Below are 17,764 nucleotides of genomic sequence, written 5' to 3'. Positions count from 1 at the left end.
GAAAATGTATTAAATATTCTGTCATAGAATACATCCTACATCTGGACGAACAAATTTGACGAGAAAGGCTTCAAGAATTCTTCGAAATCTTCAATGTTCTATTTGTAACGGCATTTCTTCGACAGGTGGAAATTTGCAAATGTTAATGTCTGTACTTTTTCCCGTAGTTAAAGCTATTCCATTATAAATTATCCTACTTATTTTGGGCACTTATCATAGGTAATCGCTTAGTTAATGCAGCGAAATTCAATATATTTCAGTACATCCCCATCATTCGAATTTATAATAAAAAAATTTTCTGGGTTCATATACAGTTTTGCATGTTTGCATAAATGACCACAAAAATATCTGACAAATCTACACGTGTAGAAAACAAAACGTAAAGTTATTCAACAGCAAGTTATATAACAGCAAGAAAGTTATGTAACAAAAAGATTCGAATACAGAATTTATAGATTCTTCAGACTGGATACAAGCGAGTATTAAATGGCTCCCGCATAAGAGGCGGAGATGATTGACATGCACTAAAAAATGAAGGTCGCGTGTGACCATAGCAAGAGTCCGAACTGATTCGTCATGATTACTCAGGCAAATAGATGAAACAAAACAATGTGCATTTCTATTTTTTAAACACAGTATGAAGCTAGCGACATTTAACCATTACCAATGCAGTCTTAAAGGAGATAAAGCGTTGATGTATTCTCTATTAATTATTGATTCCCTTCAACTCGCTATACATCGGACTTGCAGATCCTAAGCCGCTATCCTCGATGTAACGGTAAGTGCCTAACAGCTTTCTTCTTTTAGAACTTATTCAGAGGGAATTTAAATTACTCTAACTGTCATTAAAACAGACTATCAGAATAGTTTTAATTGCAGTTTTAAGCAAACAAAAAGTAAAAAGCTAAGTATTACTTATTTTGAAAACAACCTCTGTTGGGTTTAGATTCACACATGAAGCACATGACGAAATTATACACTCAAACCGTAAAAATCATTGTGTGATTCATGGATTTTCGTGGGTGAACACAGCAACATTTTTCGTCTAACTGTTTTATCAATTATAAGTCTTCCCTTGTTTTACCTTATTTTTGTGTTTGTCTGTCTACGAGCCTCTTTACATGAGAGCCGAGATGAGTTTCGTCCCGGGATGAATTTCGTCCGGGGATGAAAAAAAAAATCATTTTATACATGAGCTTGTTCATCCCGGAATAAGTCGTCCCGCCCGAGTTGAATTCATCTCGCCCGTGCTTACATAACATTACATTTCATCCCGGGAAGGACTGTTTACATGGGGTTTTTCGTCACGTTTCATCCCGGGATGACATTTTATCCCAGTGAAATCATCCCGGGAAATCATGTATCATCATGTAAACAGAAACAAGAAAATGACCAGACACCGAGATGAATTCATCCCGGGACGAAAACTCTCATGTAAAGAGGCCCTAACATGTATAAAGAATTTTCTCTCGATGTTGTTTAAGTTGCTTGTTAGCTTGCAATAGTCAATATCTAACAAACATGGAAGTTCTCCGTCGCATTTACGCATCTATCTGCAGCCCAACATGTCGTCTGAATATGTGTAACTGCCTAATATTTACACTTAAAATATTTTTCAAATAATCTAGTATGACATTGTACACTGCAGGTCTGTTTTAGGAAAGTGTATGATGGCTCTCGCAATTTTCGAAAACATGGAGATTTCTTATTCGTAAAAAATGATTGCTTTGAAAAATTCATTCAACGATTTGCGGCAATTTGGGGCTTTATTAAAGGAAATGTAAATTTTGTAAACACTAGTTTCATTTTACGTTTTTATTTTGACTACAGAAATCCCTCAATTTGGCAGCTGTAACTTCAGGTAAAAGTGGGGAGGAACTTAATTACTTGGCCAACCCGTGAATATAGGTTTCAACAAATTTCAAAATTACAAAGATTTATCACTTTGACCATTGAAGCCTGAAGTCATTTTACTGGTCTTTATGAAATGAAAATGATTTAGTTGCAGGTTTAATTGCACCATTTTAATATAAAGTTGTTATGCTTGCCATTTATCTAAAAGCAAGAAAAAGCAATTAATTAATCTGCAGATTTACAAAAAGAGTTGTTGCAGGGTACAGCAGTCAAGCAGTGTTACATGTAGACCATAGGTAGCCAAGCTCGATATATTATTATACCATAACCGAGAGAATTCTCGCGCGCTGATTGGTCCAAAGTTATGGTCGATGAGAGTATAGACCATGAAAGTGACGTCAGATCACGCCACGCACACGCGCGGGCTAGAAATGTGTAAGTTTGGTTTCTATGGATGAAAGCGAACTGAAAGCAATTTTCATCTTGTTTTGTTTGAATCAAGGACGCATTTGTTTTCGGAATTCAGGATTGAACTTCTACTCAGGTGATGTGTCGAAAGAAAATTTACCAGGCTTTTGAATTTTTTTCTAACTGAGAAGAACGGTGCTAGCGAACCAACAGCGGACTCAGCGAACTGACAGTCGACGTTCAGTGAACGAGCGCTAACAAGATCTTCAGAAAGAAAAATCATCTTGCCAGCTTCTTTAAGTTAAGTTAGTTAGTCACTTTTAGGCATACTGTTGTGTTGTAAATGGACTTCTGCTGTCAATAGGTTGTGTTGATTATTTAAAAACAAAAATCTTGCCAGCTTCTAGCGATTGGCACACACTCAACGAGAGAATAAAAGGTAATTAAAATTGTTATTCTTTGAATTCTTGTCCATCTTCTTTTGTATTATTGTCGTTTTTAAATGTCGGGCAGGAATCTTTACGTCCCACCGGCGAAGTTTCTTCACGGTCAGGCATAACTTTTGATAAATACTTGTTCGAGTTTGTTATGGTATAAAACAAATCGACCATATTTTTCCATGGTCTACACTCTTATAGACCATTGAAATGACGCCATAAAATGTCCAAAACTTTGCAGTAAAACCACTCGCCTAACGGCTCGTGGTATTACTTGAGTTTTGAACATTTTCTGACGTCATTTCTATGGTCTATAAGAGTGTAGACCACGGAAAATGTGGTCGATTTGTTAAGTATCTGTTGTATGTGGTTATATGTGACACGAAATACCTTATTATAGGAAATTTTTGTCCCATGAAATTAATGCGAATTGTAAAAATTCGCGTTAATTTTGTCCTTGTTAATTTCCTCGACCTTAATTCCTGTTAATATTACCCCGCATTCTGGGTCCTGTCCTGTTATTTATGCCAGACACATTCAATGATAAAGAAATTGTTCTTGTTGTTACCTCAAACTGCGCTACCTTGGGTTAATCCACTTAATTGCCTCCATTTTAACAATTAACCTCCTCTTTCGTGTTAATTTCCTTTATTCAGGAGCAAGTTTTCCTCCAATTCGCGCTAATTTCAAATGTACCTTATTAACACGAGCGTTATTTTCCTATAATATGATATTAAGATTTATATAGAGAGAACGCTTATATTGAAAAAATGAAATAATAAAGGAAAAAACGTGTTACGTCGCTTCACTCACTGAGCATTTTTTCTTTCCGGCGAGGTTTCTGGGTCGATTTGCGCCTTTTGGGCTGTATTCAGTTGCATCGCTCTGCCCTCTAAATAAAAAAAGAAAAGCATATGACTTTGTTTAAGGCTGCTCTCTAATAATATTTGATTCGTTTATTCGGTGCTTGTCAAACTCCACAAAAGTCTGTACCGATATCATACAGACATCGATCCTGCTGCATGGCGCTCGATCCACCTTCCAGAAAAATGAAAAAAAAAATGGAAACAATAAAAATTTGAAAGCCTGGTCAACGCGAATTCGGTTTCGATTTAGTCGCGGTTTCCAACTTTTGATAGGGTTTTTTACCTCCATGCTGGCTTCTTGACTCCAAAAAAAATTTCAATATACATTTTCATTCATTGTAGGGCGCCCTCTCAGCAGTGTCCATAATTTTACAATCAAAGCCAATTATATTAACGAAGTTAAAATGCTTGTTAGTCAGTTGGGAGTATGAGCTGAAAATTATATTAACGCCAACAAAGACACGCGATCTCATTCAGCCAGCACATATGTCTGTTATTTATACAAAATTGCATATTTATTAGTCGTCAAGGACGCAACTGTCCATTTACTAAGGTAGGGCTATCTAAACCTTCCAGTATTGTCCTCTATATCCCTTCCCCTTACGGTGTTATAAGGTTGTCAACCTCCTGTAAGCGGGCAGTTGTACGAGCGAGGACCCCACGGTGTCCCATCACGAAAGGTTCTAATGTTAAAACAGTGCAATCCTGATTTCAAGACGTTCTACCGGAGAAAAAAATAGGTTCAAGAAATTGAGGAGTTCCAAAATTGCAGTATTTAACCTATGGAACAAAAACCAGTTTTGGATCCAGAGGTTCGAGAAATGGTTCTAAATTCATCAAAACATTGTCTATCTTTTTCATTTCATCTTAATATAAGGATTTCTTTCTTGTAGTTATGGCTGGTACGATTACGTTATTTTGGTTTCTTTTTGAAAAAATAAAAATATCTGTAAAAAAGGGATTCCCTGAGATTATGAATGTTTAAAAATACGGCGTTTTCGGCTGGCAGTTTTACTGCCTTTAGGTAATTGTAAAATGGCGGACTGTTGTTGTTGTTCTTGTGCACCTGCTCGGAGAATCCCGTTTTACACAGGTTGTTTATTTTATTTCAATCAGTCGTTTTATTATGAGAGGTTAAAAAAGTTTCAGAGAAACTATTAGTTTCTTTTTCTTTTCACTATAGATGTAACAAGAAGGGCATTGGCATCGCAGTAAAGACATCCAGACATGTCAGCAGTGTCTAAGTCGACTCCTGACGTCGGACACGGGCTATTATCTCAGTTAAAAACAAATGTTCTGAAATGCTTTGGTTACACCACTGCACATGGTTATGGACGAGTAGTTGACGCCGAATCACGACTTCACAGATTTTTCTGGCTATTTGTGTGCGCTCTGGCGTTTGGCACATTTACACAGCAGCTATATGTTATCACGCAGCAGTACATGTCCAAGCCGCTGAAAACTAGAACTAGTATTGGTCACGATGAGGTAAATTTGCTTGTAACAGAGTTTTTTTAACGTTGATTAGCAAAACCCAGTGATAGGAGCACCCAACAGACCGTTTCGGTGAATATCTGTTCGGAAGACCTATAATCACCTGCGATTTTCGGATTAAAGTTGGGACGAAAAACTGGAAGTTTTCCAGCCCAAACTTTCGTGGCATGGGAAAAGTAATGTCTGTTGTTTTCGGAGAGAAAAAAATGTCGTTTTCGGTACAAAAAAAGGCCAGCTACGATTTTCGAGAAGGCAATAGCGGCTCGTAAATTCGGGTAATTATATTTCGTTTCCTAAAAATTTCTGAAGATTGAAAGTTCAGCTAGCGAATCCGAAGAGATACACTTTTCTTAGCGTTCAAGAACATTGCTTTAAATCGCACAAAAGCGACACTTATGCCGTAAAAACGGTGTTCCGACACCTACAGTAAAATTTTCCCGTTGGGTGCCCCTGCAGTGACCGACTATTAGGTTAGCTCGCAATCTGATAGGCTATGCAAGGGCGTTCTAATTAACAATTATTCGCAGAAGGCGAAGTGATTATTGTTGGATAATCCCCGAGACGAAGTCTAGAGGATTATTCAACAATAATCACTGAGCCTGAGGCGAATAATTATTTTAGTATAATTTTCAGAGGTGAATAACAAAAACTGCAACATAACAATGAAAAAAAAACACGAAAACAACAAATACAAGTGCTCGCTTGCATACGTGTAAACCAGTTTAATTCATCGATTGAAATTGTAATTAACACACACGTTTTAGCAATAAAACGGAACAAAACAAACACTACGAAAAAGATAGATATCAGGTACCTTTGTTTAATCGTTGGTGACTTCTGAGCAATTGTGTGAATCCTCTCAAAAGTACATGTACTAGCTCCAGTGAGAAGAGAACTAAACAATGTTTTGACAGTCGATCTGTCTGAGTACATGGCCACGAGCGATCTTCAAAACCACCATGCTTACGATCAGTTGTAATGCCTGGAAAACCGTCTCTTGAAAATATTTTCGGTCCAAAAGCCTTGGTAGTTAATTTGCAAAATTCCCAATGTTTTAAATATCCAGGACTTGGAGTTATTTCTTTTAAATGAGAGAAATTTTCATTCAGCAAATGCCGCCATGTTCACTGGCCTGGATGGCAAACGTGGCATGGCTTAGTAGCCAAACCTTGGGATGCCATATTCACCGCCTAGCGCGGTGAATATTGCGACATAGTCCGAGCTTCTCGACCAATCAGAATTGAATTCACCTCTGGAAATTATACTAACAGCCGATAGAAACCTCAAGCTTGCCGTCTTATTGTTAAATGTCATACTTTAAGTTCCTACCACATCCGAAGCCTTGACTCTCGTACTTTTCAAAAATCACGCCCACAATCAATACCACTTCAGTATTCCGCGCATTATTAAATACCATATATGATATTAGAGCTTAAAGCGTTAATTATAAGTATATAGATGAGAAAGAAAGAAGGAAGGAAGGAACAGAGAAGTTAATCTTGCAATTTTTCTTATTTACTGATATTATATTTTGTATGCTCTTTCAGAAACTTGCCTTTCCTCAAGTTACCATCTGCAATCTAAACATGATTCGCCATTCAAAGTTTCCAAATAACATCCTAACAAAGTATCCTGAAGTATTAGGTGGACGTAAGTGTACACTATGTGTTATATCACATTATAATTAAGTTTTCATATAACGCACGCTCTGATTGGCTGAAACAGTGTACTTTATCAGAGTCCAGATGTACGGAGGAAATGTCACGCCATCGACCCAAATGGCCGACCACTATTCCCGAACGTCTTTCTCGGGTTTTGTCTTGACCCTGACATCTTCTTTGACCTGAAAAACGAGAATGAAAACGAGCTTTTAGCGTCAGTTAATTTAAAACGTCCTGTTCCTAACAGCACTAATTGCACGGCGATAGAAAGTGAAATTTCGGTACAAGTTACGGAAAAAAAACACCGAGCCGGAAAATAAGCTTAACAACAAAACAACCAACCAAAGATTTGTAAACAAGTCAAGGCCGAAATTGAAGGCATTATAACGAAAGCAGAAACGAAAAACACGAAAGATAGTACAAAATGGGCTATCTGAGTTGTTGACTCAGACTTCATATATATACTGAATAATTTTTTCTGGCGTTTTCAAAACAGCTTGGTGCCGTGAAAGAAAAATTGCCAGAAACCTTCACGAAATAACCAACAAAGAAGCTAGACAACAACCTCGGTAAATTCTACGCCGAAGCTCGAACAAAAGACGGTGAACTTTACTCAAGGTCATCGCTTCTTGGATTTCGCAACGCTATCGAGAGACACCAAAACAATCCACCCCTAAACCTAGGAATTTTTATTGCAAAAGTAGTTGAATTTCAAGCTTCAAACAAGCTGCTGCAAAGTTAGAAAAAATTGAACAAGCGCGAAAACAAAGAAAACATCGAACACAAGTTTACCTGTCATTCCAGCAGCAGACGTCCAGAAATTAAAAACCTCCAATGCAATTCAGGAAGACAATCCTGTTCCTTTATCCTTTCCAGTGCAGTGAATGGAAGGCCACAGCAACCACAACAGCCGACTCTAATTTTTCCCTTGAATCCGATGGTTGTAAATGATTCGCGAAACACGCCGCACGGACACGTTTTGTGAAGTACCAGCCACAAGCTTTGAGCAGTTTGTTTTTGTAGTTGTCAAGTTAACAACGTGCAAGTTTTCATGGGCCAGAATTCAGCCGGTTTTCATTACCTTTCTATCCTGTGTTGTACTGAAAGTCCTAAGAACTTCAAGGACTCGTGTTAAAATTCGGATTCCACTTGACATTTTCAGCTTGTGGATTTCTGAACTTTGATGGTTTCAAACTTGATGGTTTGACAGCTGTTGACAGCTGATGTCTTATTTAACCAATCAAATTCTTTTAACCATTCTAACAAGTTTTGTTATTGGCTAATTGTTGCGTACATTATCAGAGTACAGGTGTACGCTGACGCCACTTCTATTCGCTTCGTGCTCTAGCCTCTTCCTGCGTGCTTTGCAATAGAACAGAGCACAGTCGAGGCTTCTTTATTTGTTAATAAATTTCCCCAATCGAGAGTAACAGGAAATTGTTCACAGGGAATTGATGGTCTTGATTATGTGGTGGTCGCTTTTAAGAGGTCAGAACACAAAGGGGTCTAAATTTTGAGTCACAGCCTGTAAAAGTTTAAAAGGTTTAATCCATGCACAAATACGTCCGTATACCTAAAAATGCTTTCTTTAAACATATCATATAATTCTAAGAGCTTTTAGCGCGTCCACTGCTATTTCAAAGTTACAATATTATAGTAGTTGGTAGTATAGTGTGATCGTCTGGGTGATAGTAGTTCTGAGAAGAACTATTGTTGGTGACTGACGTTTCGTCAACCTGAGCGGAAGTCATCTTCAGAGTCAAGTGTCAAGTGACACGACCAATAATCACTAACGAACATCAAATATCAGGAATATAGTTGAATCCTCAATTTCTCGAACCTCCTGTGGCCGCTTGCAAGAGGTAGCCGTACTAGAGGTGGTGGAGGGGGGGGGGTTAGATTGTTTTTAGAGTTTTTTTAACAATTTCTTCTTCTTGTAAAAGGAGCAAAACGGAATACATCATCAAAACAGCGAACCACTCTTGGCTCAAGTGGAAATCAAGTCGTGCCGAATATTGAGGACCTTCCAGAAACAGAAAAACTGATTCAAGTTGTCGTTCAAAACCTTGCTGAGATGCCAGAAGAAGAGCTTAAGAGTTATGGGCATCAAATAGACGACATGATATTAACCTGCCACTTCAACAACTTGGAGTGTTTGTAAGTAGAATTACCATCATTTCTTCAAATAAAACGATAGACCGCAGACATGTTAGCTCAGGTGGTAGAGCTCCGGACTGTTGTGCGGGAGGTCTCGGGTTCTACTCCCAGACCAACACTCAGGGTCTTAAAATAACTGAGGAATGACATCTGCAAATGGTTAGATATTCTAGTCTTCTCGGATAAGAAAGATAAACCGAAGGTCCCGTCTTCTGCATCTTCTTCTGGTCAGCAGGGGACGTTAAAGAACCCACACACCTATTTGTATACTTTATTCGTCCATTGTATTTCTAATTTACAGAAATGTCATATATCTGCTAAAAATATTAATATATAATGACTGGAGATCTTAGCAAGCTCTACTGAGCTTTTTTAAAGAAGATCCCCATATGTTAAAAACTAACAATAATATAGCAGATGAATATAACTTCTATAAATGTAGTATCTAACACGGGTTTTGCTATTTTTAAAAATTTAATCTAGCTTAAGGAATACATATGATTTTTTTTTCCACCTATCACAAAGTGTAGGGCACGGAGTTCCCGGTGTTGTGGTCTTGCCTTGTTTCACTGGTTGGTGCTTCACACTAGGTTAACCTAATTACATTTTTACGTTTAATGTACTAAAACAAACCTTTAAATTCGAGGGGGCCAGTTTGATCGAGGACTGTTATTCGAATTATTATCCTAAGCCATTACAATAAGAATACTGTGTCACTGTTATGGACATTATGTCTCATTGCAGGGAGGGTGACATGAAAAAATTTTGGACCCAATTTTGGCATAATCGTTATGGTAATTGCTACACCTTCAACAAAGGACTGGATGCAAATGGATCACAAATGAATGTCTTGAATTCATCACAACCTGGTTTTGGTAAGTTTTAACGTAAAAGAAAAATGCTAGGCTTCTCTTTAGGATCAGAACACATAACTTCACCGTTTTTGTATGTTTGTTTTTACGATATTGGCCAGGTAGTAAAAATGTATCGACACTTTTGGAGAGAAGTACATTTAAACCGACTAACTTTTCAAACATTTAAGGTGGCTCTGAGACCGCTCCTAGAATTTTTTTTTAACTTTGCAAAAAGTTGTATCTTTACGTGCTAATTATCATTGAACATTACCAAATGGGGTTTACCAGACTCGTTTTTAGGTTATAAGAACTTATAGTGAAAAATAAGGGTGTTTTTACAGGTATTACTGTTACTATGGTAACCAGTGACGTCAAGTCAACAACGCAATTTGTGTACCAGTGACTGGGCATTGGTTTGATATCATTTTGGTATCGGTCACTGATGAATATTTGTAGCACTGACCCATCAAACTATAAGAGCGGGAAACTGCTGTCAGCCTCCTTAATCTAGGTTTAAATTGGGTAAACCACATTTGGAATCCGAACGAAGAGATATCAGCTATAGACTAGAATGGGCCATACGTTTAGATCTGGCAACGACATTAGGCTGCACATAAAAACTTTGCCAATGTAAAACGGAGCTAAATACCATACTGTAAATCAGGTAAAAGTATAGGTTTCTTTAAATCTAAAGCGCACCACCACATGTTCCTTCCAACCATGCACTCCCAATCACTATCTGGCTAAACAGATCAGTCTTAATTCAATGATGGGTGATTTCAGAGTTACAGTAAGCGTGGCCGAGTTGTTTAGGGCGCTGGTGTTGTAATCCGGAGGTCACCGGTTCGAGACCTGCCCTTGCCTCTAGCTGGATTTGTTTCTCGGTTGCCCTGAGTTCACTGAAATCCTCGACCACGCTTTGTATATAGCCAACTGGTCTGCCTCCTGCCAGTTGGGGTTTTTAATGTTATGTTCATTTATAAATTATTTATTTCCTCTGTTTCAGTGGCATGCCTGTAAACTAGCTATCTCGTTGAGATATGAAGCTAAGTGCATGACCACTATAAACACATATTTATTTTTTTTATTTTTATTTTTAATAATAATTATAATAATCTTTATTAGTATATACACACTCAGTGATCTTGGTGTTTCAAGCAATCTGATTGGTTCGCTATCTCGGGCTAATGAGCATTATTCACTCCCTACGGAGTGAATAATGCTTGATCCAAACTGAAACAAAATGGCCGGCGTAAACTCGCGTTTCGCCGGCGTTTCTGAATCGCGAATACTAAGAATACAAGAAGATGCTGAACCAGAAAAGACAAAAAAAGGCTAAGAAATTTGGCCTGATGGTTTTCAAAGTAAGAGAAGACTACATATTTCGCAATCTGCAGCACAATGTCCACACAACTCGAGTACTAAAACGATAAACAATTGCTTACCGTGAAGTCGCTCTTCGCCAGGCATCGGCAGAAATGAATACCGCAGATTTATCGGCAGCAACATCAAGTTTTATTCATCCAAGATCCTCCACAAATATTCAGGAAAAAGTCTTTGAGCAAGAAAACATCCAGTTTTCACCACAGTTCTGCAGACATTCAGTAAGCTTATAATCCAAACTTTCAGGTGGATCCTTCGCCAACTGCTTTTTCAATTTTCAATTCAAGTGAACTTCAAAAGCTTTGATTCAACGGTCAAAATGTTTTGCAAGCAGGTTTTTGATCAGATTGCAAAACATTAAAGTTAATTGCATTAACATTAAAGATTAAAGCGCCATGAGCAATTAGTTGATTTTGGCGCTATAAAAATACTTTTTATTTATTTATTTTATTTATTGCAGGTTTGAGAGGTGTTAAAGGACCATTTTGCTAGATTGTGACGAGGATTTTATCGAAGATTAACTAGATTTGCCATGTTTGAAGATTCTGTAAACTGTTTCGCGCATGTCGTTTATTGCCGCTTATATGTACGTTTTCCACGCATGAATTGAGAGGTCAATTAAATCGACTTTAAATGGTTTCCTTCTGAAAACTTTGAGATCGCTTGTTGTTGAGATCACTTCGTGTGTATATACTAAAACAATTATTAATATTCTTTGAAATCTCGGTGAATAGCGGCAGAATATTCTATCACTATTCACCTCGATTTCAAAGAATAATTGTTAATTGTTCTCAAGATAAAAAGTGCATATCTTAGGTTATTCTAAATGAGGTCTTATGCCAGAAAACTAGAAAATGTCCGTCATAGCTAGCTATAGCTCAAATAAATAGAGTTGATCTCTTCTTTCAGGTTTGACCCTAGAAATAAATATTGAGCAGAATGAGTATGTGAGTCAACTTTCTCAAGAAGCTGGTGTTCGGGTTTTGATCGGAGTACAGAAAGAGATGCCCTTCCCTTATGAACAAGGAATGAGTGTATCTCCTGGTTTTTCTACAGCCATTCAGCTTCGCAAGGTAGAATTTTCATTTCTTTGTGTTCCTATATTTCATATAACATCTAGGGGAAATAATTGTTTAGCCAGATAGTGATCGGAGTCTCATTTCCCTCAAAATGTTGGAAGAAGGACAAAGGTACGAATCATGAAAATAAATTAATAAGGAACAAAGCTTTCTTCGACATACACTGTTATATGCCAATTAACCTTAATAGTAGTAAACTATTCACTATTCAAACCGTGCTCTCAACAATCGGACCCTGGCTTAAGGTTTTGATAAGCTAACGGTACTAAAAGAATTTAAAATCTGAAAATGGTCAATAAATATTACAATAAGCTCTGACATTGTATTTACCTTGGTTATTGAACAGGTTATTATTGGAAGACTTGATCCATTTGAAAACAACAGCTGTGAAGCCAGAACTGATCAGTTCGACAACAGCATGTTTTCGCGATACAACATTACTTACACGACCATGGTAAGTTTATGAGTCTCTCTCTCTGTTGGTAAAAGCGCCTTGGCATTATCAGATTATAATTACAAACTAAGTTTTCCGCGCGCTGTGCTATAATCTAAACAGCGTTTTCTTGTCAAATTCTAAATTCCTCGAGTCAAGATAAATTAGAATCAAATTGAAATAATAAGATGAACGATAACATGAGAAAACTAAATAGGGAATTAAATAATGTTTAAAGTGAAAGTAAATAATAAAGATGGTAAATTTTAAGCTCGGTAATAAATAATGAAGATGAAGTATTCAACATGACACGAACATGGGACAAAGAAAAAATTCTGAGTCCCCGACGAGAATCGAACCCATGGCCTCCCAGATACCGGTTGGACGCTCTAAGCAACTGAGCTACTAGAGACTCGTTGTGAGCTGGGCCATTTTACTAGGTTGATAAGTGATACGCGTCCTGCATACTGCTAGGATCAGCAATGCCGAATTCATCAAGTTTGTAGTAAATAATAAAGATGGTGAATGTTAAGCTCGGTAATAAATAATGAAGATGAAGTATTCAACATGACACGAGCATGGGACGAAGAAAAATTCTGAGTCTCCGACGGGAATCGAACCCATGGTCTCCCAGATACCGGTTGGGCGCTCTAACCAACTAGTTGAATTGAGAGTTTTTTTTAAAAAAAATAGAATGTGGATTAGGAAGAGAATTTGATTTTTTTCCTTCAATGGTAATGGTCTTCATTAATATTGCATGCACTATTTTCACATTACGCCCAGCTCAAAAGACAGAGAGTGAAGACGATGCACTGAATTTATCATTTGTTAAAGGAACTTGATTTTGTGCTATATCCAGGCTTGTAAGGTGTCGTGCTTGGCCTCAATGATGGAGAACAGATGTGGGTGTATCATGCACATGCTGAAGTACGATGGCAAGCCCGTATGCAAAAGTGAAAACAGTTCTGTAGGTAAGCTACTGTTTTGCTTTAGTCGTGATGGTATATTTGGCCGTTTTTATACTAAAGACGTGTTACTCGTCTGGACGAGCTTCGGCAAACAATTTGGTGTTCGTTTGGTAATTCGTCTCTAGCATAAAGAAGAGCACAAGACGCGTCAGTAACACGTCTAGCCGAGCTACCTCTCGTAATTCGTCTTTAAAGACTCGTCCTGTGCCCGTCTTTATACTGGAGACGTATAACCAGACGAACAACAAAATGTTTGCCAAATCTCATCCAGACAGGTAACACGTCTCTAGTATAAAACGGTCTTTGCATTACAACCTTTTTGATGGGGTAGGGGGTGGTGGTTGGAACAATGGCCTTTTTTTCATGATAGCAGGCGCAAGCTCCAAGCGGCTACAAATTCAACAAGGTCCCGCGGTCATAGTACAAAACCATAATTCTTCTTTTACAGTAAAATGCGTCAACACTGTTTTCGAGGAATATGACAACGGAAGCTGTAATGAGTTTTGCCAAGAGAGATGCAGGTAGGCTTTTGTACATTTTTATCAAATGCTTACTTTGCTGGACGTCTTAAAGTTTTGGTGGTATATTGCTCTGTTACGGTATGACTTCTTTTCGAGATCTTATCCATTATGGTCCTTGTGTTTTGTTATTGGCCAATATCTTTATTCGTACATTACTTCTCGCCATCCAGTAGTATAAAAGGGTACCGCAACTTTTTGAGGCAATACAATTTGACTAAACGCTAAAAGTAACTTTCCATGTACAAGCATCTTTTCCAGAAGAGAAAGCAATACTCCTGGTATATCCAACTTTTTTTTAATTTTTAATTTTTATATTTCATGATACGAAAAGCAATGTAAAGTAATGGTCTTTGCTTACTTTCCTTTTAAAGGGAAGAAGGGTTCAAAACAACGGTATCCCTGGCAAAATGGCCCTCCAGTCAGTATAAGGTATCAAATATATTAAAATTTAATTGCCACTCAGAGACAACATATTAAAATGAGTTTAATTTGTTGCCTTTATTCCTTTCATTTTGGGGATAAGTCGAACAAGAGATTAATCATTAATACTTTTTTATTGATTCATACATTCATTCATTAGCATCTTATTCTCCTTAAAAACTTTAGGCATGTAGCTGACAACAAAAATAATCTGAACGCCAATACAATGAGGGAGTATATTAGTATTTAATCAACTTCTCCTAACTATTTAACAAATTGAGGTCAGTTTTTTATGTGTCTGTCCTCTTATTGATGATAAATTTCGTCATAACATTGTCAAAGTGTTGTGGATTCACGAGCCGCGGGCAAGTGGATCTAGAACACTTTGGATCTAGAACACATGCACTTTGGATCTAGAACACATGCAAAAAAAATATGGCTTCAATGGCGGGGTCAGGCAAAAAAATATGGTCAGTAAGGGGGGGGGGGGGGTCACTGAAAATAATTATACTTTTAAGTGCTGCAATGAGAGCTTCTGTAATAATTTAAGATCTTGCCAGAATGTCCAAAATAACATTCCTGAGGTTCTGAAAATTCAAATTTTCTTGGGGGAGCATGCCCCCGGACCCCCCTACTTTGTTATAAACTTCAACCCAACGGCTTATTGGTTACTAATGCAGTCAACCCATACTAATAACGGCATTCACGATAAACGGTCTAGGCAATGTAAAAATTTTCGATGAAGAAGGGGGGCCATTTTATATAACAGTGACTATCTATCAAAAAGAAAAATGATTTTATGGCTCAAATCAATTTTCAAGCCCTTTAGTCTCGTTAACTGATATCGAAGGTTACATTCTTTTCAATTAAACAGCTTTTAAATATAATAGATATATTCATTTTCAGAGCACGCTTGATGCCGAGATAGGGGACAAGGTTGGTGGTAATCACTCCAAAGAAACAAGGTGAAAACCGTTATTATCAAACTGTAACAGGCAGTTATTCCTGTATCTTTTTTTCTGACTGACTGCTGGCTTTTCTGTGCGTCTGTTTGTCTGTTTGTTTGTTTGTTTGTTTGTTTTTGTTTGTTTATCTCTCGTTTGTATGTCTCTGTTCTATTGCAGTGAACATTTTCTAAAGGTAAAGGTCTACTATGGAGAATTAAACTATGAAGTGATTGAAGAAGAATACGCGTATACGGTAGGTAGTTGAGACATAAAGACAGTGTTATAATATTCCTAGCCGCTTCATGCCACCAAAACCGTACGTGGGCACCGGAACGGCTAGAAAATGATCCTATCCTCTGCGATCCCGCGATCATGATTGCAGACGAGTGCAGAATTTCGTTTCCATATTGATCAACGCAAACGTTTTGACCTGTTATCATTTCAAACAGGCGTCCCCCTAACATATCAGTACTTTACCGAACAATTTCTTCATGGTGGTTGGAAACCGTCGCTTGTGTTATTTGTGTAAAGTTGTATGTTAAGAATAAATTATTGCAATTTCATGATTTATCTTTCAACAGAGCGCAAGCTTTCTCTCTGATATCGGAGGACTGATGGGAATGTGGATCGGAATCTCAGCGTTAACAATCGCAGAGCTATTGGAACTTATCGCGACTTTCCTCATTACAATCTTCAAAACGTACTCCAAGAAGAAAGATCGAGTGGTTAATGTGAAGCCGAAAGAAAACAGCGCGCAAACTTATTAAAAAACAAGCACTCGTGTAGGGCTGAGGACAGATCAGAAGGATTAGAGTTGAGTGTCGAAAGCAATTCGCATTTGTTTTAGTTTCGCATTATTACGCTCCGTGATTGGTTTAAAAATCTCTCAACTAATCAGAAACAAAACCAATCGTGACCTTTTCCACACATTTTCCCGCGCTTCGCGCCGGCTTCATGCATGTATTTTATGTAATTGCTGGATAGCCTACGGCCTTTTCGTTTGGCTAAGTGATTACTTTACTTTTGGAATTACAACACTGAAGTTAAAACCGTTCGAATGATCGCTTGAGGTTTTCGCAAATTTCCCAAATGCAATTTTGAAGATGTAATTTCATGTAATTTAACTTCTTCGCGCTTTGTTAATAGCCCATTGGTCAACCTCCTGCAAGGGAGGATTTTTTACAAAATTCTATTCTGTTTGCAATATTTGTTACTTATTTACAGTGTCCTCAATTAGCACAGCCATGTTTAATACATTGATACTTAAATAAAGTGATTTTTTTTTCTGAAAACTCAATCTGGTCGATGGTACTTTTGTAAAGTTTTTAGATCTCTGTGCTCTGTTTGTTCTATAAAAAAACTAAGGTTGGGGTTGTTCCTCATAGCCTAATGGTTAGTGAATAAGCCCTCGATTTCTGTGTCTTTGCAAAGCCTTTTTATACTGTTTCTCCAAGCATGTTGTGGCCCACTGGAGAACTTCCATACCAAACATTAATGCTCCCAATCCATGAAATCAAAACAAGATAAGGACAAGTTGTATGGGAGAAAAGGGGTAGGAGATGAAGTGCTCGAGTTGCCAATAGGAATCACGCAGGGTAACAAAGGTCAGCTGGTTGGCAACAAGAGGTTTAGGTCCTAATCCTCTTTCTGGGTTCCTTATCCCAAGGCCCCCTGGGAATAAACCAGAACAACATAATCAACCTGGTTGCCAGGTTACTGGAGGCCTAATTCCCAGCCCCCCTGGAAACAACCACAACAACATACCTTGGTTCCCAGGCTACTGGGAACCTCTAGCTAATCTCCATACCCCCTGGGAACCATCACAACAACCAACAACAACAACACTAGTACTGGGGGGGCCCACTCTACCAGGAAAGCTGACCCTATAGGAAAAAAGGGGCAACCTTACGGAGCACTTTGTCTCCTCCCATGGTTTATTTACCTCATAAAAATTAAAAATTAAATATGATAGTCTAAGCCCATTTAACAAACAGATCAGTAATGAAAATTAGCAAAAAAACGAACACGAAAATGCTTCAAATAGCATATGCCAGCTTGGCACTAATGGTAACAACTATAAAAATGTCTCAATAAGCAGACATGCTGCTTTTAAGTCCAACAGCTTAAAACTGATGGTAACATTTATAATATAACGATATCTCAATAAGCAGATAATGCTGCTTAACACAAATGGTAGCATTTATAACAATATCTCAATAAGCAGATATGCTGCTTTATAAGTTAAAAAAAGCTTAATACTTATGGTAAACAATTTTAAAAAA

At 37.7% G+C, this 17,764-nt stretch overlaps 2 protein-coding genes across 4 annotated transcripts in view; one reads left to right on the top strand and one right to left on the bottom strand.

The window, feature by feature from the left end:
- LOC144655786 (epithelial sodium channel subunit alpha-like) overlaps positions 1–3,556 on the bottom strand; it is a 45,934-nt gene extending 42,378 nt beyond the window's left edge. The window contains exon 1 of the mRNA XM_078516032.1: positions 3,513–3,556. Coding sequence (XP_078372158.1) covers positions 3,513–3,519 — 7 coding nt within the window. The 5' untranslated portion in view covers positions 3,520–3,556. The remainder of the gene's footprint in view (positions 1–3,512) is intronic.
- Positions 733–16,750, top strand: LOC144657234 (epithelial sodium channel subunit alpha-like). Of its 3 annotated transcripts, none has more exons than XM_078517658.1 (13): positions 733–778; positions 4,749–5,053; positions 6,607–6,709; positions 8,667–8,877; positions 9,622–9,752; positions 12,024–12,187; positions 12,540–12,647; positions 13,486–13,597; positions 14,043–14,115; positions 14,487–14,544; positions 15,442–15,500; positions 15,660–15,735; positions 16,064–16,750. In XM_078517658.1, exons 2-13 carry the CDS (start codon positions 4,793–4,795, stop codon positions 16,247–16,249), a joined length of 1,542 nt encoding a protein of 513 aa, XP_078373784.1. In that variant the 5' UTR covers positions 733–778; positions 4,749–4,792; the 3' UTR covers positions 16,250–16,750. The 3 variants fall into 3 exon arrangements, with proteins under 3 accessions (XP_078373784.1, XP_078373858.1, XP_078373707.1); XM_078517732.1 differs by having other exon boundaries at positions 8,664–8,877; positions 15,660–15,675; XM_078517581.1 differs by having other exon boundaries at positions 8,664–8,877.
- Positions 16,751–17,764: the final 1,014 nt, after the last annotated feature.

This window comes from Oculina patagonica, chromosome 1, assembly GCF_052425735.1.
Source record: "Oculina patagonica isolate OP01 chromosome 1, crgOcupat, whole genome shotgun sequence".
NCBI lineage: Eukaryota > Metazoa > Cnidaria > Anthozoa > Scleractinia > Oculinidae > Oculina > Oculina patagonica.
The sequence above is the reverse complement of the archived record's forward strand: the minus strand, read 5'-3'. Positions and strand labels throughout refer to the sequence as shown.